At 66.0% G+C, this 20,471-nt stretch overlaps 5 protein-coding genes across 5 annotated transcripts in view; 3 read left to right on the top strand and 2 right to left on the bottom strand.

The window, feature by feature from the left end:
* Positions 1 to 459: 459 nt before the first annotated feature.
* On the top strand, positions 460 to 858 carry MNEG_4999 (hypothetical protein; the record flags this gene model as incomplete). Its single annotated transcript, XM_014046529.1, has 1 exon — positions 460 to 858. One exon carries the CDS (start codon positions 460 to 462, stop codon positions 856 to 858), a length of 399 nt encoding a protein of 132 aa, XP_013901983.1.
* Positions 859 to 1,673: 815 nt separating this feature from the next.
* Positions 1,674 to 5,201, top strand: MNEG_4998 (hypothetical protein; the record flags this gene model as incomplete). The annotated part of the gene is made up of 3 exons (XM_014046528.1): positions 1,674 to 2,213; positions 2,318 to 4,102; positions 4,365 to 5,201. The coding sequence occupies 3 exons, from the start codon at positions 1,674 to 1,676 to the stop codon at positions 5,199 to 5,201; spliced, it is 3,162 nt and encodes a 1,053-aa protein (XP_013901982.1).
* Positions 5,202 to 6,035: 834 nt separating this feature from the next.
* MNEG_4997 (threonine synthase) lies at positions 6,036 to 8,428 on the bottom strand (the record flags this gene model as incomplete). Its single annotated transcript, XM_014046527.1, has 3 exons — positions 6,036 to 6,506; positions 6,955 to 7,749; positions 8,237 to 8,428. 3 exons carry the CDS (start codon positions 8,426 to 8,428, stop codon positions 6,036 to 6,038), a joined length of 1,458 nt encoding a protein of 485 aa, XP_013901981.1.
* Positions 8,429 to 10,602: 2,174 nt separating this feature from the next.
* MNEG_4996 (hypothetical protein) lies at positions 10,603 to 18,397 on the top strand (the record flags this gene model as incomplete). The annotated part of the gene is made up of 21 exons (XM_014046526.1): positions 10,603 to 10,737; positions 10,890 to 10,958; positions 11,236 to 11,442; positions 11,760 to 11,852; positions 12,124 to 12,298; positions 12,547 to 12,611; positions 12,834 to 13,029; positions 13,355 to 13,551; positions 13,845 to 13,902; positions 14,094 to 14,157; positions 14,352 to 14,439; positions 14,703 to 15,078; positions 15,345 to 15,556; positions 15,786 to 15,801; positions 16,214 to 16,269; positions 16,472 to 16,538; positions 16,851 to 16,957; positions 17,172 to 17,291; positions 17,572 to 17,685; positions 17,919 to 18,017; positions 18,290 to 18,397. 21 exons carry the CDS (start codon positions 10,603 to 10,605, stop codon positions 18,395 to 18,397), a joined length of 2,622 nt encoding a protein of 873 aa, XP_013901980.1.
* A 560-nt stretch (positions 18,398 to 18,957) lies between these two features.
* Positions 18,958 to 20,471, bottom strand: part of MNEG_4995 (hypothetical protein) — a gene marked incomplete at both ends in the record, with an annotated part of 2,167 nt that continues 653 nt past the window's right edge. Inside the window, 3 exons of the mRNA XM_014046525.1 lie at positions 18,958 to 19,033; positions 19,244 to 19,310; positions 19,428 to 19,560. Coding sequence (XP_013901979.1) covers positions 18,958 to 19,033; positions 19,244 to 19,310; positions 19,428 to 19,560 — 276 coding nt within the window. The remainder of the gene's footprint in view (positions 19,034 to 19,243; positions 19,311 to 19,427; positions 19,561 to 20,471) is intronic.

The raw sequence follows: 20,471 nt of genomic DNA, 5'->3' as shown, positions 1-20,471 counted from the left end.
GAGCTGCGCGGCGCGCTGCTGGCGCTGGCGGCCGCCTGCGGCGCCCAGGGCCTGCGGGAGCTCGGGGCGCGGCTGGAGGCGCTGGCAGATGCGCGCGAGCGGGACCTCGCGCCGCTGCTGCCGCGCCTGGCCGCGGAGCTCTCCCGCGCGTTCTTCCCCGAGCACGGCGAGTGGGCGCTGCGCGCGGCGGCGGGCGCGCTGCTGCTGCCCGGCGCGGCGGCGGTGCACGCGCCGGTGCTGGAGCTGCTGCGGTGCCTGTTCGTGACGCGGGGGCTGGAGCTGGGGCCAGCGGCGCTGGGGTTGCTCACGGGGGACAGCGGGCTGCTGGGCCCGGTGGTGGCGCTGTCGCAGGTGGGCCCAAGGCGTGGGAGTGCAGTGCGCGCAGCTTGCGGGGCACACCGATCTGTTGTGACCCGCCCGACTCGACACGTCGCATGCACCTCGCCATCTAATACGCCCATGCCCAATCTCAACCGCCCGCCGCCTGTCAACCTTGATCAGGGGCCGCTGTGCCACCAGGCGCTCGCTGCTCTCGACGCCATCACCACCTACGTCGAATCCTGCCCCGGCGCCGCGTCCGCCGCGGCGGCGCTCCAGCAGCAGCAGCGGCAGCAGCAGCAGGGCGCCGGCGGCGGCGCCGCGAGGGAGGCGGCGGCGACGCGCGCGGCGGCGGCGGCGGCGGGCGCGTCGGACCCGCGGGCGCTGGTGGCGTGCGTGCTGCCGCAGCTCGACGTGGGCGAGGCGCTGCGGCGCGTGCTGGACGGCTGCGGCGCGCCGCCCAAGAAGCGCAAGTTCAAGCTGCTTCCGTTCGTTGGGGGCGGCGCGGGCGACCCCTCGCGGCGGTTCACAGACGAATAGGGGCGGCGGTGTTGATGGTTGCGCCCTGTCGTGGTTTCGGATGTCGTCAGCTTTTTCTGAACGCGGCAGTTGGGATTTTTTGTGTTGTTGAGAGTGTGCAGCCCGGGTCTGAAAGCCTCTTAGGGGATTGTGCTTTAGATGCAGCGGCAGCAAAGGCGTGCGGGCGCCTGGCTCGTGAGTGAGTGTCAGACACTTGCTTCGCTCGCTGCGGCCCGCCCCTGCCATTGCGGGGTGGGATCGCGCGTGCGCCAAGGGCGGCAGCAGAGGCACGCGCCTGATCTCGATGCGCCATAGTGGGAGCAGCAAGGTTGCTGCTGCTGTGTAACATGTATGCTGAGGGCGTGGCCCAACGCGCTGCTGCTCGAGCGCCACTTGACTGCTTGAAAAGGAGCTGCCGCATCCCCGACAACGGTCACCGCCCCGCACCCACGTTGGGCGCTGAACTGTTAGCTAGAGTTTCCTCAACGTTGCGACTGGAAGCAGGCGCGTGAGAGCTTCCGCACCGATGTGCACTCAGCCCGGCGCCTCAAGGCCACAAATGCAGGCGACACGGCGAGAAGCGCCTCGCACAGGATGGACTGCTGTCCGGAGCGGGCGGCGCGGCAGCTGCACCGACATGTGCAGAGGGCCCCTAATCGACTTCGGGAAATAATTTTGACATCCATGTTCAAGAATTCACCCCGACAGTGATGCTTGGCGGGGGATTGGGATCTGCGAGCAGCTCAGGTCATTAGATTGGCCCTGATCGTAGAGCCCAGGTCCATATGTAGATTGAATGCACTTCAATGAGTTGATCAGGCACCCTTTAGCAAGCCATGTCGGGTCCGCAGGTTGACTTGCCCTTCCTTGAGGTCGAGAGTGTGCAGGTGGTTCGCAATGTGAACTTGAGTGGCATCAACGGCCTTATCTTGAGTCTGGCCGAGCTGCGCGAGGCTGGTGCGCTGCTGGCCGGGCGCACAGAGCGCTTGGCTGCGGCTAATGCAGAGCTCGAAGCTCGGCAGCGCGCCGCAGATGCACAGCTGCTTGCGCTTCAATCTGCGGCCAAGGAGCAGGAGCGGAATGGGGCAAAGGCAGCAGGCAAAGACGGGCCGATCGGCGGACACAGCGGCGATGGCGTCCAGATCAGCGTGGACGCGCCAGTGGCCTTGCCGCTGGTGGCGCGCCTTGAGAGACTCGAGCAGCAGCAGCAGCAGCAGCAGCAGCAGCAGCAGCAGCAGCAGCAGCAGTCGCGTGCCCATCAGGGTAATGCTGCGGACTCGGACGCCACAAACCTCGGCAGCAGTGGCGGGAGCGCCGGCGCCACGGGCACCGCTTTTCACCGAGGCGGCGACGACACGCTCCGATCTCAACTAGAGGTGAGGGGACATCCCGCGACGGCAAAAACACACTCAGGCGCATGATCATGGCCCGCTGCCGGGTCTTGATCAACGCATGTGCCCCCACCTGACGTGCTGCGCAGGCGCTGGCTGGCCGCATGGCTGCCCTCGAGGCTGCCGCCCCGCACGCGTGCGAGGCGATCAGCGGGGCGCCTGACAAGGGACCCTCGCCATCACTGCCCATCATCGGCGCTGCCGCCAGCACGCTCCCCAGCTGCACGCCACCGCCAGCTGAGACGCCAGCAGCGGCTGTGGCGGAGGCCGCGGCTGCACCCCAGGGCCTGAGCAGGGTGCTGGAGGGCAAGGCTGACAGGGCCGATGTCGAGGCCCTTGCTGCCTTGGTGCAGCAGCTGGTGCTGCAGCAGCAGCAGCAGCGGCAGCAGCACCTGCAACAGCAGCAACTGGAGCAGCAGCGACTGGAGCACACGCCATCAGACACGGCCATCGGGGAGGCGAGCGCCGCCACCCTCGTAGTCACCTCGACCAAACCAATCGCGCCAGCTGACGACATGCCAGACGGCATCCGCAGCCCGCCAGGCGCCGCCGACGCCGCCGCCGCCGCCGCAGCAGCAGCAGGTGTGCCCGCGCTGCTCGCCTCGCTGGCGGCGCAGCCGGCAGCGCGGACGGAGCGCGAGCTCGCCGCGCTGAGGGGCGACCTCGATGCGGCGCGGGCAGAGGTGCGCCGCCTGGGCAGCGAGGGCGCAGAGCTCAAGTCGCGCATGGGCGAGCTCGCGGCTGCCCGGCTGCCGCGCGGGCCGGGCGTCACCAAAAGTGCCTTGGACGGCAGCAGCGCGGTGGCTGGCGTCGCCGCTGCCGCGGCCCCGGCGTGCGGGCCGTGCGAGAGCGACGGCCGCGCGAGCCCCGCTGCAGCGTGGGGCGGCGACGGGGCGCGGCCGGAAGCCGGGCGGCCGGCGATGGCGGATGGGGCTTTGCAGCTGCTGGTGCTCAGGGTTGAGGCGCTGGAGGCGCTCGCCACGCAGGCAGACGGCGTGGGTGGGCCTGGCGGCAGCGGCGGCGCAGAGGAGGGAGGGGAGGGGTTGCAGCGCAGCGGCTCGCTGTCGTTCACGACGCGTGTGGTCGGAGGCTCAGGCGGATGCGACAGCGCGACCGGCGGCTGCTGTGGCGACGGCGCGGCGGGCGAGCTGCGCCTGCTGCATGCATCGCTCGAGGCCCTGCGGCTGCGTGTGGGAGCCTTGGAGGCCGATGGTGCCCTGCTGTCACCTGTGGCGTCGGCACCAGGCGCACCTGCCACCATGGCCGACGACGACGCGGTTGCGCCTGACGGCGCAGCCGCCCCGCAGCCGCCCGCCGGGCGGCCGCGGTCCTGGGCGGCCGCGGGCGCCACGCCGGCGCCGGCGCCGGCCCCGGCGTGGGACGGCGGCGGCGCCCTGCGGGTGTTGAGGGGCGATGTTGATGCGCTGGCCGGCCGTTTGGAGCGCCGCTGTGGGCGGCTGGAGCGGGAGCTGCTCGCAGTTCGGGCAGGGTCACCCCCAGGTGGCTTGGGGGGCCGGCTCACGGGCGGCGAGGCAGGCGGCGGCTCGTTGGACGTTGTCTGCGGGGAAGGCGGTGGAGCGGGTGGTGCACTGGGGCGCGTCGAGCGACTGGAGGCGGCCCTCGACGCGGTTGCGGCGGTTGTCGCAGTGCTGGCGGCGGGCGAGGACCCGGCCAGCCCGCGCCCATGCGTCGGCGGCGGCGGCCGCGGCAGGGCCGGCCACGGTCCGGTCTGCGGCACCGCGGGCGTGGGCCAGGACGGGGAGGCCGCTGGGGCGGCGGCGGGGGCGGGGCTGGGGCGGCTGGAGGCGCTTGTGAAGGGCGGACGCGTGGGCCGGAAGATGGACGCGTTTGACCCGATGGTGCTTCACAAAATGGTGCGCCTGCGGCCCCAGGGTGCCTCCCCTGTTATTTTGGGGGTGCTGACCGTGGATGCCCGCCGCAACGGCTGCGGAGAATATGTGTTGGCCCTGCCCTGCGCAGCACAGGCAATCGTGGACCCTAGCCCAACCCCTTTGCACCGCCGTTTGCGCATACGAGCGGCTGCGGCAGCAGCCATCCCTCTCACAAGCTACGTCCTGACAACAACGAAAGCCACCGTTCACACGCTGCCGCATGCTGGAATTGTCTCACTGCCAGGCCCAACGTCTGGCGGCCGCCGAGGCGCAGCTCGGGATGGGCGCTGGCGCCACCGTTGGCGGCGCTGCCAGCGGCGGCGCCCTGCTGGCCGGCAGCGTGCGCTCGCCCGGCGGCGGGGGCGGCGGCGCCGCCTCTGCCGGGGACCAGCTTCCCGCAACCGCCGGCGCCCTGCGGGATCTGGAGGGCCGCGTGCGGAAGCTGGGGGGCCAGGTCAAGCAGATCCAGCTGCAGCTGCAGGTGCAGGGCGGCGTCGGCGGCGGCGTCGGCGGCGTCGGCGGCGCCAGCAGCGGCGGTGGCCGGGGCATGGCGCAGCAGCAGCCACAGTCGCCGTCCTTGCTGGCTGCTGACGGCGATCATGCCATGCTGTCGTCGCGGCCGGCGGTGATGGGGTACCGTTGTATGGCTTGCGACCGCCCTCTCGCTGCGCTGGCGGAGAGGGCCGGCCCCTGGGTGCCGACCGGCCTGATGCCCGCGGCGGCCCCGCCTGCGGCCTGGGATGGGCAGTCTGGGCCTGGCGCCGCTGAAGACGACGGCCGCGGAGGCGCCAGCCCGGCGGCGGCGAGGCGGCGCACGGACGGCGTGGCGGTAGCGGCGGCGGCGGGCGCCGACGGGCGCGGGCCGCAGGCGTGGTTCCCAGACGGGCGCGGGGCGCCGGCTGCCGAGCTGCCCGGCGGCCTCGTGGGGCCGCACCTCCCGCCAGGCGGCTGGCGGGGCGGCCAGGGCGGCGGCGCCAGGGGTGCGGACGACGGCAGCCTCGGCGGTGGGGGCGGCGCGCTGCCGCACATCTCCAAGGGCCGCACGCCCGCTGCGTCGATGCGCCCCACGCGGGAGGGATGAGCTGCTGATTGGCCCCTGCTGCATGCCGGTCATTCTGTTCGGGGCTGCGGCGGCTGTGCGCTTTGACTGTCTTGTGTGCTTTTGCTAGCAGCGCCCGCGTTTGTGTGCATGTATTGTCTGGTTCAACACAACAGGCAGGATGGAATTCACACCTTCTTCTAATTCTCGGTGCAAACCAGCAAGGCTTTGTTCTTAGCGCCAAGCCCAAGCTTTCGGTTTGTTCTCATCGGCTCAGTCATGGGTCACTGCCCACCAACGAAACAATGTCGGTAGTCATTACAACAGAAAGCCACACGGCGTGTCCCAGCGGCCTGGCACCAAGGCGTGCGCGGCGCCAGTCATCAGAAATTGGTAAACCACATGACTCATCTTACGATGTTGCAAAAATGGACATGCACGGGGAGAATGCATGCTTTTGAGGCCAGTGCGGCACACCAGAGGCCCCGAGCTCGCGCTATGCGCGCGCGCGGCGTGCCTGGCTGGAGCCCACAGTCCCGAGTGAAACCAACCCACGAGGCCGCGCCAGCAGAAACGCTCAGATTCGGCGCGGGGCGGCCCGCCGCGCCGCCCGTGCCAACGCAGCTATACAAAGCGGCCCTCCGCCGGGCGAGGCGCCCCGCCCGGCCTCCGCCTCCCGGCGGCCGCCAATTCTTCCCTCAGTGCCCCCGCCCGCCCCTTGTGCAGAAGGCGTCGGTGCGGTCTCGCCGCGCAGCGCCCGCGGCTCGCCGCCGCCAGCTGTGGCGGCCGCAGCCCGTGCCCGCCGCCGTCGCCCACCAACCCGCCCTCCCGACCTCCCGGATCACACGGCATCAGATTGCATCAGATCGAATAAGATCAGATCGCGGGGAACTTGGAGCGGAGCGCGTCCATGACCGACCCGATGTCGTTCTTCACGGCCACCGGCGGGTTGGCGTAGCTGCACGCCATGCCCGCGATCTCCTTGGAGTGGTACGCAACCTTGGACTGCGTGAACTTGAGCCCGTGCGCCGTCGACACCACGACGGTGCGGTCCGAGGGCGCGATCACGCCCTTCTCCCGCAGCTTGGTCAGCGCGGCGAGCGCGACGCCGGTGTGCGGGCAGTTGAACATGCCGGTGCGATCGGCGCGCGCCGCCGCATCCATGAGCTCCTCCTCTGTCGCCTCCTCCACGATGCCGTTGGCGTCGTTGAGCGCGAGGATGGCGCGGTCGATGGACACGGGGTCGCCGATCTGGATGGCGGATGCGAAGGTGGTCTTGGCGGAGATCGGCTCGTAGTGCTCCCAGCCCTTCTTGAAGGCGGAGTACAGGGGGTTGGCGTTGGCCGCCTGGGGGTGGTGGTGGTTGGCGTTGGTGGGGGAGGGCGGAGGGCGCTGCGTGAGATTCTGAGGACAGGTAGACGAAGAGGAAGCGCGGAGACCAGGGACGGGTGCTGGGGCGTGCAAATGCTTGTGAAAATGATGCTCAACCACCAAACAGGCGGGGTCGAAGGAATGGCCGCTGCGTCCAGGGTCCTGCCATGCAGCGCCCCTCGGCAGCAAGCAGCCGCTCTGCCGCGCCCTCGCCGCCAAAGGCAAACGCAGCGCCGCCCGGCAGCTGCGGCCGGGCGGCCCCGCCAGCCGCTGCAAGTAACCTCCCACATCACCCCCCCCTTAAACGCAACACGACGCATTCCCCCTCAAAACAGGCCAAACCAGGCCGCATTCAGGAGCCCGCATTCGGTGGCCCAAGTCCCTGAGCGCGCCGCCCGCACCCCTGCTTCCGACCCCTGCCCACCTGCGCGCACACCAGCCGCGGGATCCTGTCCACCAGCCCCAGGTCCTTGCACATCTTGAAGCCCTTGTAGAAGGCGTAGATGTTCCCGAGGTTGCCGCCGGGGATGATCACCCAGTCCGGCACCTGCCAGTCAAACTGCTGCAGGATCTCGATCGCCGCCGTCTTCTGGCCCTCGAGGCGCAGGCTGTTCATGCTGTTGGCAAGGTAGATGGGCGTCTCGGCCGTCACCTCCTTGATGAGCCGCATGCAGCCGTCAAAGTCGGTGTCGATGGACAGCACCAGCGCGCCGTTGGCGATCGGCTGCACCAGCTGCGCCAGGCTGATCTTGTCGGCCGGCAGGAACACGATCGACGGGATGCCCGCCGCCGCGCAGTATGCCGACAGCGCGGCGCTCGTGTCGCCGGTCGACGCGCAGCCGACGGCGCTGATGGCGCCGGGCTTGAGCTTCCTGATGCGGTTGACCTGGCTGACCAGGACGGTCATGCCCAGGTCCTTGAAGCTGCCCGTGTGGCTGTTGCCGCACTGCTTCACCCACAGGTCGCTCATGCCCAGCGCCTCGCGGCCGAAGCGCTCCGCCCAGAACAGGTTGCTGTTGCCCTCGAACATGGAGACGATGTCGGCGTCGCCGAGCTCGGGGAGCACCCACTCCTTCTTGCTCCACACGCCGGAGCCGTAGGGCCACGTGGTGGTGCCGATGCGGCTGTCAAACAGCGACTTCCAATAGTCAGGGCCAAACTTGGACAGCTCCTTCATGTCGTGGTACACGTCCAGCAGGCCGCCGTCGGAGCTGCGGTACTGCACCGCATCTTTGGGGGGCGGGGGGAGGCGGAGGGGGGGTGCAGGTGACGAGTGCGCGGGCACGCCAGGTCGCTTTTGGGGCGGCTGCCCCACAGCAGTGGGCGGCTGATGCGAGGCGAGGGCTCGCGCCGCCATGGGGTGCAGCAGCTGTTGCGTGCAGCATTTTGGTATGTCCGCAGAGCACTGCTGTCGCGTCAGGGCGGCGCATGCGCTGTGCCGCAGCGCGAGCAGCAGCACCGTCGGTGGGACGCAGCAGCCGGCATACTGCATGGAGGAAGGCCCCGCTGTCCTCACTGCCAGCGCGTGTGAGCTTTGAACGCATCGAATTAACAATTCACCAGCGTTCCTACTGCAGAACGCAAGGCACGGCGATTCGAGCCCCTAGTGCCAATGGCCGGTTGCTCGGCCGGCGTCTCCGCCTAATCACCAGCGTATGCTATTCACCTAGAGAGTACTGCTCTCCAGACAGGCTGCCGCTCCGCACATCCTTGAAGGGAACAAACTTGGCATTGAACAACTCGGATCCCGCGGCCGGCCCACGCGCCAGCGCCTCTCTGCGGATATCTTGACGAGTTGGGTCCGCGGTGGCCGTCGCGCGCACCACCAGCCTCTGCTGCCGCAGCCGGGATGCTGGCACTCCGGCCCGGAGGCGCTGTTGTGTCAGGGGCTGCTGCATTGTGACGGATGCTGTAGATTTCAACAGAACTGTCCCAGATGTGATTGTACCGCAATAGATAGAGTACGCAAGATCACTACAAGTCACAGCCTGCGCTCGAGCGGCAGGCGGGCTGATTGGCTCTGCGATGTATGATGTGGATTTAGCGGACTGTTACAGAACCACATAGTACCTTGGGCTGGGGGGAGAGCTCCCGGTGGCAGTCCAAAGGGCAACACAACCCCCGGGGACTCACAAGTGCGCAGCGGGTGCGATGGACATCGGCTGAGGGATTTGCCACGCCGACTGGAGCCACGTTGGTATGAAAACTCAGGCATGCTGAAGGAATTATCAACAGGTTCTCAAACTGCAGTGAACAGAGCGAGTAGCAAGTGGGGCTGGCTCGTTTGTGGAGGGTTTGTTGTTGCAATCACCTTCCGTGACAAGCGAGCGCCGCCGGCCCCAACTGTTACTGAGCCTCTGAACGCCTACAATGCGCGCTGGGTTAGGCTCCACTTACAAGCTAAACGTTTGGGAAAGGCATACACGGTCAGTGCGCCATCTCTCAGCCAGACGGTGCTGGGTGCAGGGTCGCAGGAAAACGCACACACGTGCAGCAGGAGTTGGCGGCGAGACTGATGTAGCGTGCGCAGGGGCTGATGGCGCCCAGGTCGCGCTCGTCGGGAAAGTTTGTACGAGTGGGCAGTGGGGGTGGTGTCTCTTCGGCTGCCACACATAGACCCCAGCACGGCAGGGGGAAAGAGGAAAAAAGGCAGACAAGCCACATTCGCGCATAGTTGTACAGCATCAACTGGGCGGTGCGGCGGCGTATCGCATATCAGCCACCGAGCTCAAGGGCAACAAAGGCCCGTCGACTGTTGCAAGAGGGACGCGACGCCATGCAAGCGAGGTGTCGTCGGGGGACTGGTTGGTGTACAAGCGTGGATCTGCGCTGGTGCGGGCGCGCTCCCAAAATGCGCCTCAGAACCATGGGTATTGGCACTTGGGGACGTTATGGGCCTGAGAGGTGTGACATGGTGACTGGTGACGCAGACGCAAAACCGCAGGATGATTCAGCTCAATCTCATGGTACCGGGCACCGCGCAAGATGACAATGGCTGCTGCGCTTTTGCCTGCAGCGTAGGCAAGAAAACGACGCACCGCTGCGGCGGTGTCTCGAAGGCGACGCAGCTCCGCCCCTCGATCGCCGCATGCCGCCGCCATGCACAGCCGCCGAGCACCCTCCGCGGGGTGCAGGGCAACCGGTTTGCTTTCGCCTGGGGCGACAGGCCTCGTGTGGGGGCGTCGCTTGCCCTCTCACTTTGAGGGGCCGCCTGAGGTGCCAAAGAGGCTGCCGAGCTTGGAAAACAGGCCCCCCGAACTCTTTTTTGGTGCGAGCCCTTGGCCGGCGGCGCCCCCCTCGCCGGGCTCCGGTTTGGTGAAGTCCCAATAGGCGATCTCACTTGGGGAGAAGGTCCTGTTGAATCGCGTCCAATATGTAAGGGGCGCACGTGTGCAGGTGGTGGGGTGGCACGTCCTCAAACAAGTAACTCTTGAAATTCCAATGTTGTGCTGGTGCTGATTGAGCTGCAATCGCGCGTGCGACCCGGGCTGTGCACCAGGGCGCGCAGCTTCCGGCCTTGGACTGCTTTACAGCGGGCTGCCCACCCCGCCCACGTACCGTCCCGCCCCCGCCCATCGTGCCACGCCACGCCATGCACCTGTAAATGTCAGTCTCTGCAGCAGGATGCAGCTCTGGCTGCACCTGAGGCGGCTTTGAGGCTGCCGCCACGGCCTGCTTGGTGAAGGGGGTGCTCATGGCGCAGCGGGATGAGATGCGCGCCGCTGTCCCGAAGGTGCCGCTCTCGAGGGGCCGTGCGCTTGCTGAGGTACCGTACGTGAGGCCAGCACTTCCGTGGCGGGAGGGGCTGTGGGACTGCGCACGGCCGTGCAGATGGGCCGCGGAGCCAGCCAGCTCGAAAGTACCCTCTTTTGATGTGCGATCACGTGCGAATCAGGCAATGATATCAAAGCTTCTGGCTTGAGCGACGTCCCTCGGTCGGATGCAAGCCCTGCACGAGCTCCGCTGGAAGCCAAGGCGCTCAAAGAGCCAGGTCACCGCAAAGCAGATAACACGCCAGCAGATTGGGAAGCCATACCCTCATGCATTTGGTATTTTGATTGTTCACACAGGCATGCTGGAGCGCAGCAGAATGAGATCGCGGGGCTCGACGTCGCTCTGCGTGCTGGCGGCGCTCGCCGTGATCTGTGCGGCCGCGAGCGCGCAGGAGCAGCAGAAGACGGTGCACCTCATATTCAGCAGCCATCTGGTGATTGTTCTAGCACCTGGTGCTGCCGGCGGCGATCGCTTGCGTCTTGGGATGCCCTTGCCCCGGGGTCCCCGACACAGCATGGGCGGCACAACTATCTTCATGTATGACGCGTGTCCCCATGCTGCGACCGCTGATTTCCGCTATCACAGGACATCGGCTTCACTGACCTCGACAACGCCGTGATCGAGCTGCACTGGTACACGCACTACCCCCGCGCGGTGAGGGGGCCGCGAGGGCCGCCGCCCGCTGCCGCGGCCACACCAAGCAGCCTCTCCGGCGCCATCCTCCGCAAGGCCCCAGCAGCCCCGGCGGCCAAAAAAGCAGCGGCACATACAATCTTGCAAGCGCATGCGGGGAGGGTCGTCTACCTGCATGCGGCACCCATTCCAGCCTCCCCGCGCAATCCCCGAACGGCCACCCATGGCCCCTTGTGGCCGAGATCCCGCCCTCAAGCCGTCGGCTCCCCGCCTCAACACCCCTCGCTCCCCAAAACAGATCCAGCTCGCTCGCTGGTTCGAGCGCCACGGTGATGGCGACGGCTTCCGCTACCTGACCCATTCATGGCTGATCGCGCTGTTCTTCGACTGCCCCGCGCGCGTGGGTGTGACGTGCCCCTCTGCCGAAGACAAGCAGGAGCTGTCTGATGCAATCAAGCAGGGCGTAATCTACTGGCATGCGGCGCCTTTCAACCCAAATTATGAGGTGAGAATGGCAGAACGTGTGCATGAGCCCACGTGTGTATTTGTTTGAGAAGAGGGTGGCTTCCGCGTGCAGGGCGGGTGACAGGTGCCAAATGTGGGAGCAGCGCCGCAAGTGGGCGCCAGGGGCGGCCCGTGTCCAAGGCGAGGTGCTGTCTGATGAAGATGCTGGAAAGCAAAGGCGGCAGCACACAATTCCAGCAGGGCGGTGCCTGCGCGTCGAACAAGCTGCCCCGGTGACCCCCGCTGCCGCCGCAGCCACCTCACCCTCCATAAACCCACGAGTCCCCCTCCTGTAACCATCCGCTTGCCCCCGCCAAGATGTACGATTCTGATACCCTGGGGTTCTCTTTTGAACTCACACACGAGCTGGATGCGAGGTTTGGCCTCAAGCCCAAGACCATAGCCAGCCTGGTGAGCCGACTTGCAGCTGGCGCTTTTGTGAATCGACTGGCAGCTGGCCCAGGCACCCTACGCGCAACCCCCCGCTGGCCCCCCCCCTCCATCTTGCCCGCCCACCTGTTCCAGCCCGTGCGAGAACAACTTAAGTTGCCGCGCTGCGTGCTGCGGCAGCGTCTATTTTGCGACGCCCCACCTGCTCGGCGACCTGACCCAATCTGCATGCACCCTTCACCTTCCACCCTGATGCCCCCCACCCCCGCCCCCCCACTGCGCGCCACCCCAGCGCGACGTCCCCGGCATGACCCGCGGCGTGATCCCCGTGATGGCCGCCCACGGCGTCAGGGCGCTCACTGGCGGCGTCAACGGCTTCTCAGCGCCGCCCGGGGTGCCCAAGCGCACGCCCTTTGTGTGGCGCGACCTGGCGAGCGGCGCGGAGATCCTGGCAATGTGGCACGAGGGTGCGTGCCGCGGCTGCGGGGCTGTGGGGTTTCACAGGGTGGGGCCCTCGGAGGGATGAGCCTTGCCGCGGTGTGGGTGCTGATTGCTTCATGGCGCGGCGCCTGCTGCAGATCAACGTTCCCATCGTTTGGAGGGTGCGTGAGAATGCTTGCTCTGAGGCGTGCGTGGTTATGAGCGCGCGGCCCGTTTGGTAGCTTCACGGCTGCTTCCGGTGTCGCCCTCCCTTGCGCCTTCGCCGCACGAGCAGGCGGCTACGCGGGTTGGCATGACAACCTGCACGCTGACAATGCAGACGACTGCATCAAGGCAGAGGTGCGCCTGCAGGCCGCATCCTGCATCCCACGCCGCGCCCCAGCACCACAGAAATCTGCTCTGCACTCAACATACCCTACTTGCTGCCTCGTTTTCCTCCCGCCTCTGATCCTCGCCCTCCTCTCTTCACTTCCGTACTGGTCCCGGTGCTGCCCCGTCACATGTGTTTTGCGCACAGGCCCACGCGCCCCGCCTCCACCCCGCCCCACTCCACTAATGCAGGGCTTCGATCACGTGTTCTGCGCCTCCTGGCGCGACGACAACGGCGGCCCCCCTGCCAGCCCCGCGGAGGCGCGCGCCATCTACGACGCCGTCCGGCGTGCCTGGCCGGGCGCCAGGGTGGTCGCGTCGACGCTGGAGGACTACGCCGCCGCCCTGCTGGCCGCGGCGCCGGGGCTCGACCTGCCTGTCGTGACAGGTGGGCATGGGGTGGTGACGCGGCGCATGCCCGCTGGGCGCCCGCTCACCGAATTAGCGCTGCACCCCCCCTTGCCTTGTCTCTGTACCCACCCTTCTGCATGCGTTCGACTTCAATTGCGCTGCGCCTCGGCAAGCACCGGCGCATACAGGCGTGGCAGTGGGGCCCGCAGGGGGCGAAGGGGGCAAGCGCCGCCTGCCTGATGTCCTCGCACCCCCTCAGTCGCCCCCGCGGCGTCGCTAACCTGGCATCTCGCTTGACCCCATCGCCTCCGCTTGCTTTGAATGGCGTCGCGCGACACCAACGCATTGCACCCGCCCACCAGGCGAGATTGGGGACACCTGGGTCCACGGCAGCGCCTGCGACCCCCTGAGGGTGGCGGACTACCGCGCGGCCCTGCGCGCACGCGCGCGCTGCGTCCGCAACGCCACCTGCGACAGCCAGGCACGCTCGCACGCGCGCGCGCTCGCGTGCCGGTCGATCTCTGGACTGAGGGCCTGCTTGGGACTAGGGTGCACGTGTGTGCGGCATTTGCACTGCGCATTGCTTTTGCAGCAAATGGTGATACAAAATCAGGAGCTGCCTCTCAATCGATGGCGTGTGTGCGGCATTTGCACTGCGCATTGCTTTTGCAGCAAATGGTGACACAAAAGCAGGAGCTGCCTCTCAATCGATGGCCGCGGTGTGCACTCGCACGCGCCGTGCACTGCAACCTGCCCATCAACGCATCACTTAAGTACAGCTGCGCTGCTGCGACACCCGCTTGTATTGCAGCCCCAACAACACCTTCAATCACCTCCGGGGCCCAATCGCAGAGCCCTGCTTTTAAGCAGTTCAGCCGGCTGATTATCAAAGTGGCAGAGCACACTTGGGGTGAGGGATTGTCCACCTGATGGCGGCCATGTAGCTATGCATCTGCATGTCGCCTTTGCTGATACCATTGCGACGGGCGCCTTGATCTGCTACTGACATCACCCAGCATCCCCCAGCCTCCCACCCCACACATACTCACATGTCTTCCGGCTGCGGCCGACCCCAGCCCCTCGGCATCCCACCGTCCGCAGGGTTGGCCTTTGACCAAAACTTGGGTGACGTCACCAACTACACAAACGCATACCTTCATCCCAGGTAGGCGCTGCCAGCCTACTCCTTGCATGCCCGCGCTGTCGGCCGTGCGCAGCCTAGTCCGTCGGGCAGTATCGGCCACCCAGGGCATTCCATCGCGTCCTCAGCACAGACAGGTCGCTGCATCCTACACACCCTGGACAACTCCCACATGCGACTCCCGAATGTCACTGTTGCCCGCTCCCGCCCCTTGCCAGGCTGGCAGCCCTCAACTCGCAGCCCAAGTATGCGCGCATCGTCGAGTCGTGGCGGCGCCAGCGCGAGTACGTGCGCTGGGCGCTGGAGGTGCGCTGTCCGCATGCCCGGCACCTCTTGAGCGCTGGCTGTCGGTGCCTTGGCATGGCGCTCGCCATGCACAGTGCCGCGATGGCCCCGCTTTCCGGCCTTGGCAAGGACCTTGCATGATTGCAGAGTGCCACAACACTACGAAACCTCTGGGCCAAACAACAACAGCCAGATGGCAGAGATCATCGGTTGCATGCGCAGTCTTGAGCGCCCGCGCCTCGCCTCAGATCCTGCTCTGATCCCTCCTCCTCACCAACCCTCAGGAGCTGCCGGAGGGCCATCCCATCCTGGCGGACTTTGAAGCCGACCGCCAGCAGCGCCACCACCACTCCTCCGTCTCGCTCCGCGCCCTGGACGGCGCCGCCGCGACCACCCGCGTCCCGCTGCCGCCGCGGCGCCCCGACGCGCGTGGCGAGCCTGGCGGCGCGGCGGGCGCGTGGGCCAAGGCGGCGCGCGCGCTTCCGAGGTGGCTGCGGCCGGGGGCGGGCGGCGGGGACCGGCTGCTGGGCGGCGGCGGCGGCGGCGGTGGTGCTTCTGCGCCTCATGGGCCTCTTCATCTTTCCTCCGACGACGGCGACGATGACGCGCGCCTAGTGTTCAAGAGCCAGAGCTGGTCGCTTGAGCTCGACCCCTGGCACGGTGGGTCGACCCCATGGCGGGCAGCAGGAGGGTTGCAGGCGGCATCGGCAGGCTGCAGGGATGGACAGGTCCCCCTCAGTGTGGCATGGTTGCCTGACAGTTTCCGTGGGCGTCTGGCGTGACAAAAGCAGTACACACACACACACACACACACGCGCGCGCGCGCGCGCGCACATGCACACACACACACACACTCACAAGCACAACACAACACACACATACACACAAGCACAACACAACACACACGTACACGCACACACGCAAAGGTGGCATCAGCCGCCTCAGGCGGGTCTACTCAAACTCAGAAGGCGAGCGCCGCAAGGGCCACGATTGGGCAGCCGACGCGCCACACGCCACCAGCAGACGCGCCGCCGCCGACAATGGTGGCAGCGGCAGCGGCAGCCTCGGAGTGCTGCCACCGCCGCCACCCCGGTTTCTGCAGCTGCAGTACAATGTGTACAACGAGTCAGACTTCCAGGTGAGCGGTATCATGATTCCTTGCGTAGCTGCGTTACTGCTGGGGTGTGGTGCTGCTGCAGGGGCGAAGCCATCTGATATACACAGGCGCCAAGAATGGCCCCGGCAGTCTCACTGGAGGGCTTTCAAAAAATTGAACGGCTAGCTTCACGTTTGCTTGAGACGCGCGATGCAGCCCTGACTCCTTACTCACTCTGCTTGCGCCGACACTGCCGCCTCTTTCACTGCAGCCGATCTGGGACGACTGTGAGTCGGCGCTTGTGTTGGTGGGGGAGGAGCCCGCACGTTGCCGCCTTGCGCTTTCCTGGGTTGGCTCTCTTACCTTGCTGCGTATGATCAGGGCCCCGGCTTCATCGGCCGTACTGCAAAGTCCCTTTCGCATACAGACCTTGACTGCCCCCCATGACGCCGTTTCCGTGTGCGCCTGAAAATACCGTGTCCTTGCCCCCTCTTAAGACGCCTTTGTCCATCCCGTCTGGACTGGTGAGCCATCTAGCAACATGCATGCCGCGATGCCACGCCTGCAAGCGTCTCCCTGCAGATGGCTGAACAGCGCGTCTCCATAAACGCACATGCTTTGCTGCCGCTGCTTGTGCGGTGCTGGCCTAGCGCTCCGAGCCGCGACGCATCAACAAAACCTGCACGACCCCTCTCACAGGCGACTTTGGGCGCTTCAACCTCAGCGCCTCCTCCACCCTCCGGCAGCAGTCAGTGGTGAGAGCTGCCGGGGGGCGGCGGCGGGCCGATCGCACGCACAGACCCCGCGCTCCACCTCAAGCAACTCAATGATCTGCCACGGCTGCCGCCCTGGCTTGCCTGACGCCACTTGCGTGATACTGGACCCGCACGCCAACGTTGAGATTGCCTCTTGCGCACCTTCCCCGCCCCCATGCCACCCCATCCCACCCCCTCGCAGCCGTTCATATCTGATGTGCGTCAAATGCAGGACCCGCAGCACGGACTGATCTGGCATGTTCTGTACGGTGAGGAAGCGGGCCGTCGCACACGTGGGCTTGGATTCAAATGCATCGCCAGCTCTCTCGCTTTTGCAGAGTGCTGACCCTGCTGAGCCGTGCCCGTCAGGCCCCAGCTCATTGAGCGGTAGCGGCGGGCCCCTCACGCCCGTGGGCGTGACACATCACGTCGATGCACCATCAACAGACCCTCCCCCTTGCTCATGCCTTCCTCCGACCCCCCCCCTCGAGCCCTGCTCCTCACCCGTACCCCTGTTTGACCTGCCCCCCTCCTTTCCATTCCCCTGTCCCTCCCGCTTTACCCCCCAAAACATCCACCAGAGTTCCCCCGCTCCCTGGTGAGAGACGCGGGGGCGCCCGCCGCCGCCTGGATGGTGCTGCACTCGCCGCCCGACAGCGACGTCCTGTTGGTCACCGTGGCCTGGCAGGTAGGTGGGTCCTCGACTGGGTCTGCTGACCTCACGTGTCTAGGTCCTCCTCCTTGCTTCTGCTCTTCGTCCTCTCAGTGCATGGTTTTGTGCTCCATCTTTGCCTTTCTCCGAGCTTGCGTCTGGCAAGCACAACTTGGCCAATATGTCAAGTGCTGCTTGCACAAAGCTCTCGCGTCGCCAACACCTGCACGGCCACCCGTCGCCACCGCAGAACAAGACCGCGACCCGCCTGCCGGAGGCTCTGTGGGTGCGCTTTACGCCCGGCCGCGGCGCCGTGGACACCGCCAGCTGGCGCATGCACAAGATCGGCAGCTGGATAGACCCGCGGGATGTGAGTTGGGCGCGGCAAGGGGTGTGGTGCTGAGATACGTGTTGTGTGGGGCTTGGGTATACCGAAGCGCCCTGTTCGTGCGTCTGCCAGCCCCTGCTCAATGTGTGCTCCATGCGTGCTCGATCACACATCCATGCAACTACACCCTCATTTATCCCGACACGCGCAGGAACACGTGCACCTCCCTCCCACACACGCACATGGGCACGCACACACACACACACACATACACATACACATACATACATGCACACACCTACGCACGTTGGCAATGCCACAGATCCTGGTCAACGGGTCCCACTCCATTCACGGCGTGTCTGAGGAGGGCGTCACAGTGGCCAGCCCAGATGGGGACGAGCTGCTGCGCATCCGGCCCCACGATGCCCCCCTCCTGGTGGGCGCGGGCAGCCTCATGCGAGGGGGCAGGGGGTTACGCACGCTGGCCGTGTTTGTGTGTGCGTGTGCACGCGCGCGCGCGTGTGTGCGTGTATGTGTGTGTGTGTGTGTGTGGGTGGGTGTGTGCGTGCGCAGGTGAAAAGCTATGCTTGATCCAAGCACTGTCTGATGGTGGCCACAGGAGGCGCTGTGTGAGAAGCCCCCCTGCCCGCCACGCCACAACCCTCCCAGGCGCTGGGCGAGCCGCGGCCCTTCCCAAACCCCACACGTGGGCCCGACATGGACCAGGGTGTCAGCGCCTGCCTGCACAACAACGTCTGGGGCACGAACGTGAGGCGCCCCAGGGAAGGGGGGGGGGGGGGCGCCCGCTCCGGCAGCTGGCTGGGGCGCTGCACGGCGACGGCGCCTGCTGTTGTCAATTGTCGTTGCGGCGCCGCTGCGACACGCCCACCTGCCCCCCTCGCCCCAAACCTCCTCTGGCCTGGCCGCTGCTCCGCCCTGCTTGTCATCACCCTCACACAACACCTGCAGGCTCAAAACTCAGTTTGACCGTTGCCCGATCCCGCTTTACCAATTGCCCCGCTTTCCCACAACTCGACCAGTATGCGGAGTGGGTGCCGTTCACTGATGATGACGTCAGCCTGGCATTCAGGTTCACAATCGAGGCTTCTGAGCGGCCTGCACCAGCGCCGTCGGTGGCTGAAACGTGACCGCGTGCAGCGCTGCCGTTCCCCAGCCGCCGTGCTGAGCCTGACGGTTGCTGAATTGCCTGCTCGCAAATCCTCCAGTCAAGTTGGTCAGGAATTGCATTAATGCTTTGAGCTCATGGCTTTCCTGAACTTATCTGCAGGATACATGACTGTTTCCGTAATGCTATCTTGGAAAGGCTGGCCCTGCCATTTCAATGGCACATACAGTACAGTTGCAGTGTGCGGCTGGCACCCACGTCAACAGAAATGCATCCCTCCAGCCGGCCCCGCCCCGCTTTGCAAGCGATTGGCGGTGCAACAGGAATTGATGCTGCCCCCTGTCCTGCCGTCTCGGCCGTCGACACGCCAAGGGGTTGATCACAACCCCGCAGGGGTGGTGCATACAGGAAGTTGCCGCAGGGCACATGGCATATACCACCAAGAGTTGCGGCTGCTCCCGCCTTACACCGCAACCCGCCACCAAATCAAGCAGGTTCTAGCCAGGTTTGTTCGCCAGCTGGCACGAATGCTGCGCGAGATTGGCTCATCAGGCAATTGCTGTGAGATGCAGAGCTGTGTCGTCACGCTTCGGCCTGCTTCTGCGGCACAGCAAAGTACATGTTGGATGCCGAGCCGCAGTACGAGAAACGCAGCTGCCTGCAAGTACAGTAGTGCAAATCGGGGCCGAGTACGTACAAATGAGTGCAGAGACTGCGTGTCGCAGCAAGGAGCAAATTGACCGAACAAGGGCGGCAACAGCAGCAGCGCTGTGTGGAAAGTGGGCACAAACATGCAAGCCCTGGCACGGCGATGACACCGGCCAAGCTGTTGCCCGCTTGATCATCCCTTTTCCTCCAACTCACACACCTCTTGTCGCCCATGACGAGCTGGTTGATGCCACTCAGCATGACTTTGATGTGCTCGATGGGAACGCCTGAAGTGCATCCAAAAATGCAGACGCATCAGCAGTACTTGGAAGTGATGGCAATACTCTCAAGCAGCCTGCGTTGGCCTGCGCTACATAGGGCCATGGCTGGCTTTTCCTTCCCACCGAGCAGGCGCTGCAGCAGGCACACGTCCGCACCCGTTTTGAGGTGCAGCTGGCGCTTGACTTCCAGCTGGGGCGTGTCGGCCTCGATATCGATCTCTACACTCTCGCCAGCGCTAGGGTCCAAAAGCTTGACCTGCGGCGTGGCGAGGTGCAGCTCTCAGCTCGAGCTGTGGTGTTGCCCCGCCCAGGCTGCGCTGAGGGTTCACAAACATCGAGCCGGTGCACTGTGAGCTCCCGCAACCGCACGTTATACAAAAACATCACGCCGGGTGTTGCACGTCGGGTGTTGCAGTGGAATTCGATCGCTGTTGCGAGCCGACCTGGACCGGGGCCATCGCGTGCTTCGTAGATTTGAAATCCGCCTCGTTCCTGTTTTCGGTCCTTGATCTTCCTCGTGAACGAACAGAATTTGTGAGAGGCTGATATGGAACGGTGCTGGGAGGACTGCAGCAGAAACCACCTAAGCCTCGGAGCGCACAACTCAACCAACTGTGCGATTGTCTTTGCATATGACTGCCTGCGGCGGCGCAAGAATTCTTCAGCACAACATGCAAACATGGTACCTTCCCTCCCGTGCAGTTGCATGCACCCCTTTCAACAGGGCCAAGCCGACACGCTGCCTTGTCACAAGTGCAGCGCAGAAGACCCTGACCTTTCGGGGGGCCGAACCCAATGATGGCACAGCTGTGCACCCTGTTCGTCACATGGTCGCCAGCAAAGGCAGCTCCTTTACATCTACCGCTCGTCCCCCGCGCGCCCGCCCCGTTCCCGCCGCCACCTGTACCGCCGGAGCGCCGCCACCCGCACGCCGTCGACCGGGCACTCAAACGCGGTGTCCGCCTCACAGTGGCCGCGCAGGCAGTAGTAGCAGAACACGTGGCGGCAGGGCAGCGCCACATAAGGCACCACGATCTCTCGCAGGCCGCAGACTGGGCAGGGGCCCGGGGGATCAAACTCGGCCCCCTCTGAGGCCGCATCCCCCGGGGTCCCACTGGCGCCCACCCCTCGCTCCGCCGCCCCCGCAGCCGCCCCCGCCCCCGCCTC

Source organism: Monoraphidium neglectum, assembly GCF_000611645.1.
Source record: "Monoraphidium neglectum strain SAG 48.87 unplaced genomic scaffold scaffold00723, whole genome shotgun sequence".
In the NCBI taxonomy this organism is placed as follows: domain Eukaryota; kingdom Viridiplantae; phylum Chlorophyta; class Chlorophyceae; order Sphaeropleales; family Selenastraceae; genus Monoraphidium; species Monoraphidium neglectum.
The sequence above is the reverse complement of the archived record's forward strand: the minus strand, read 5'-3'. Positions and strand labels throughout refer to the sequence as shown.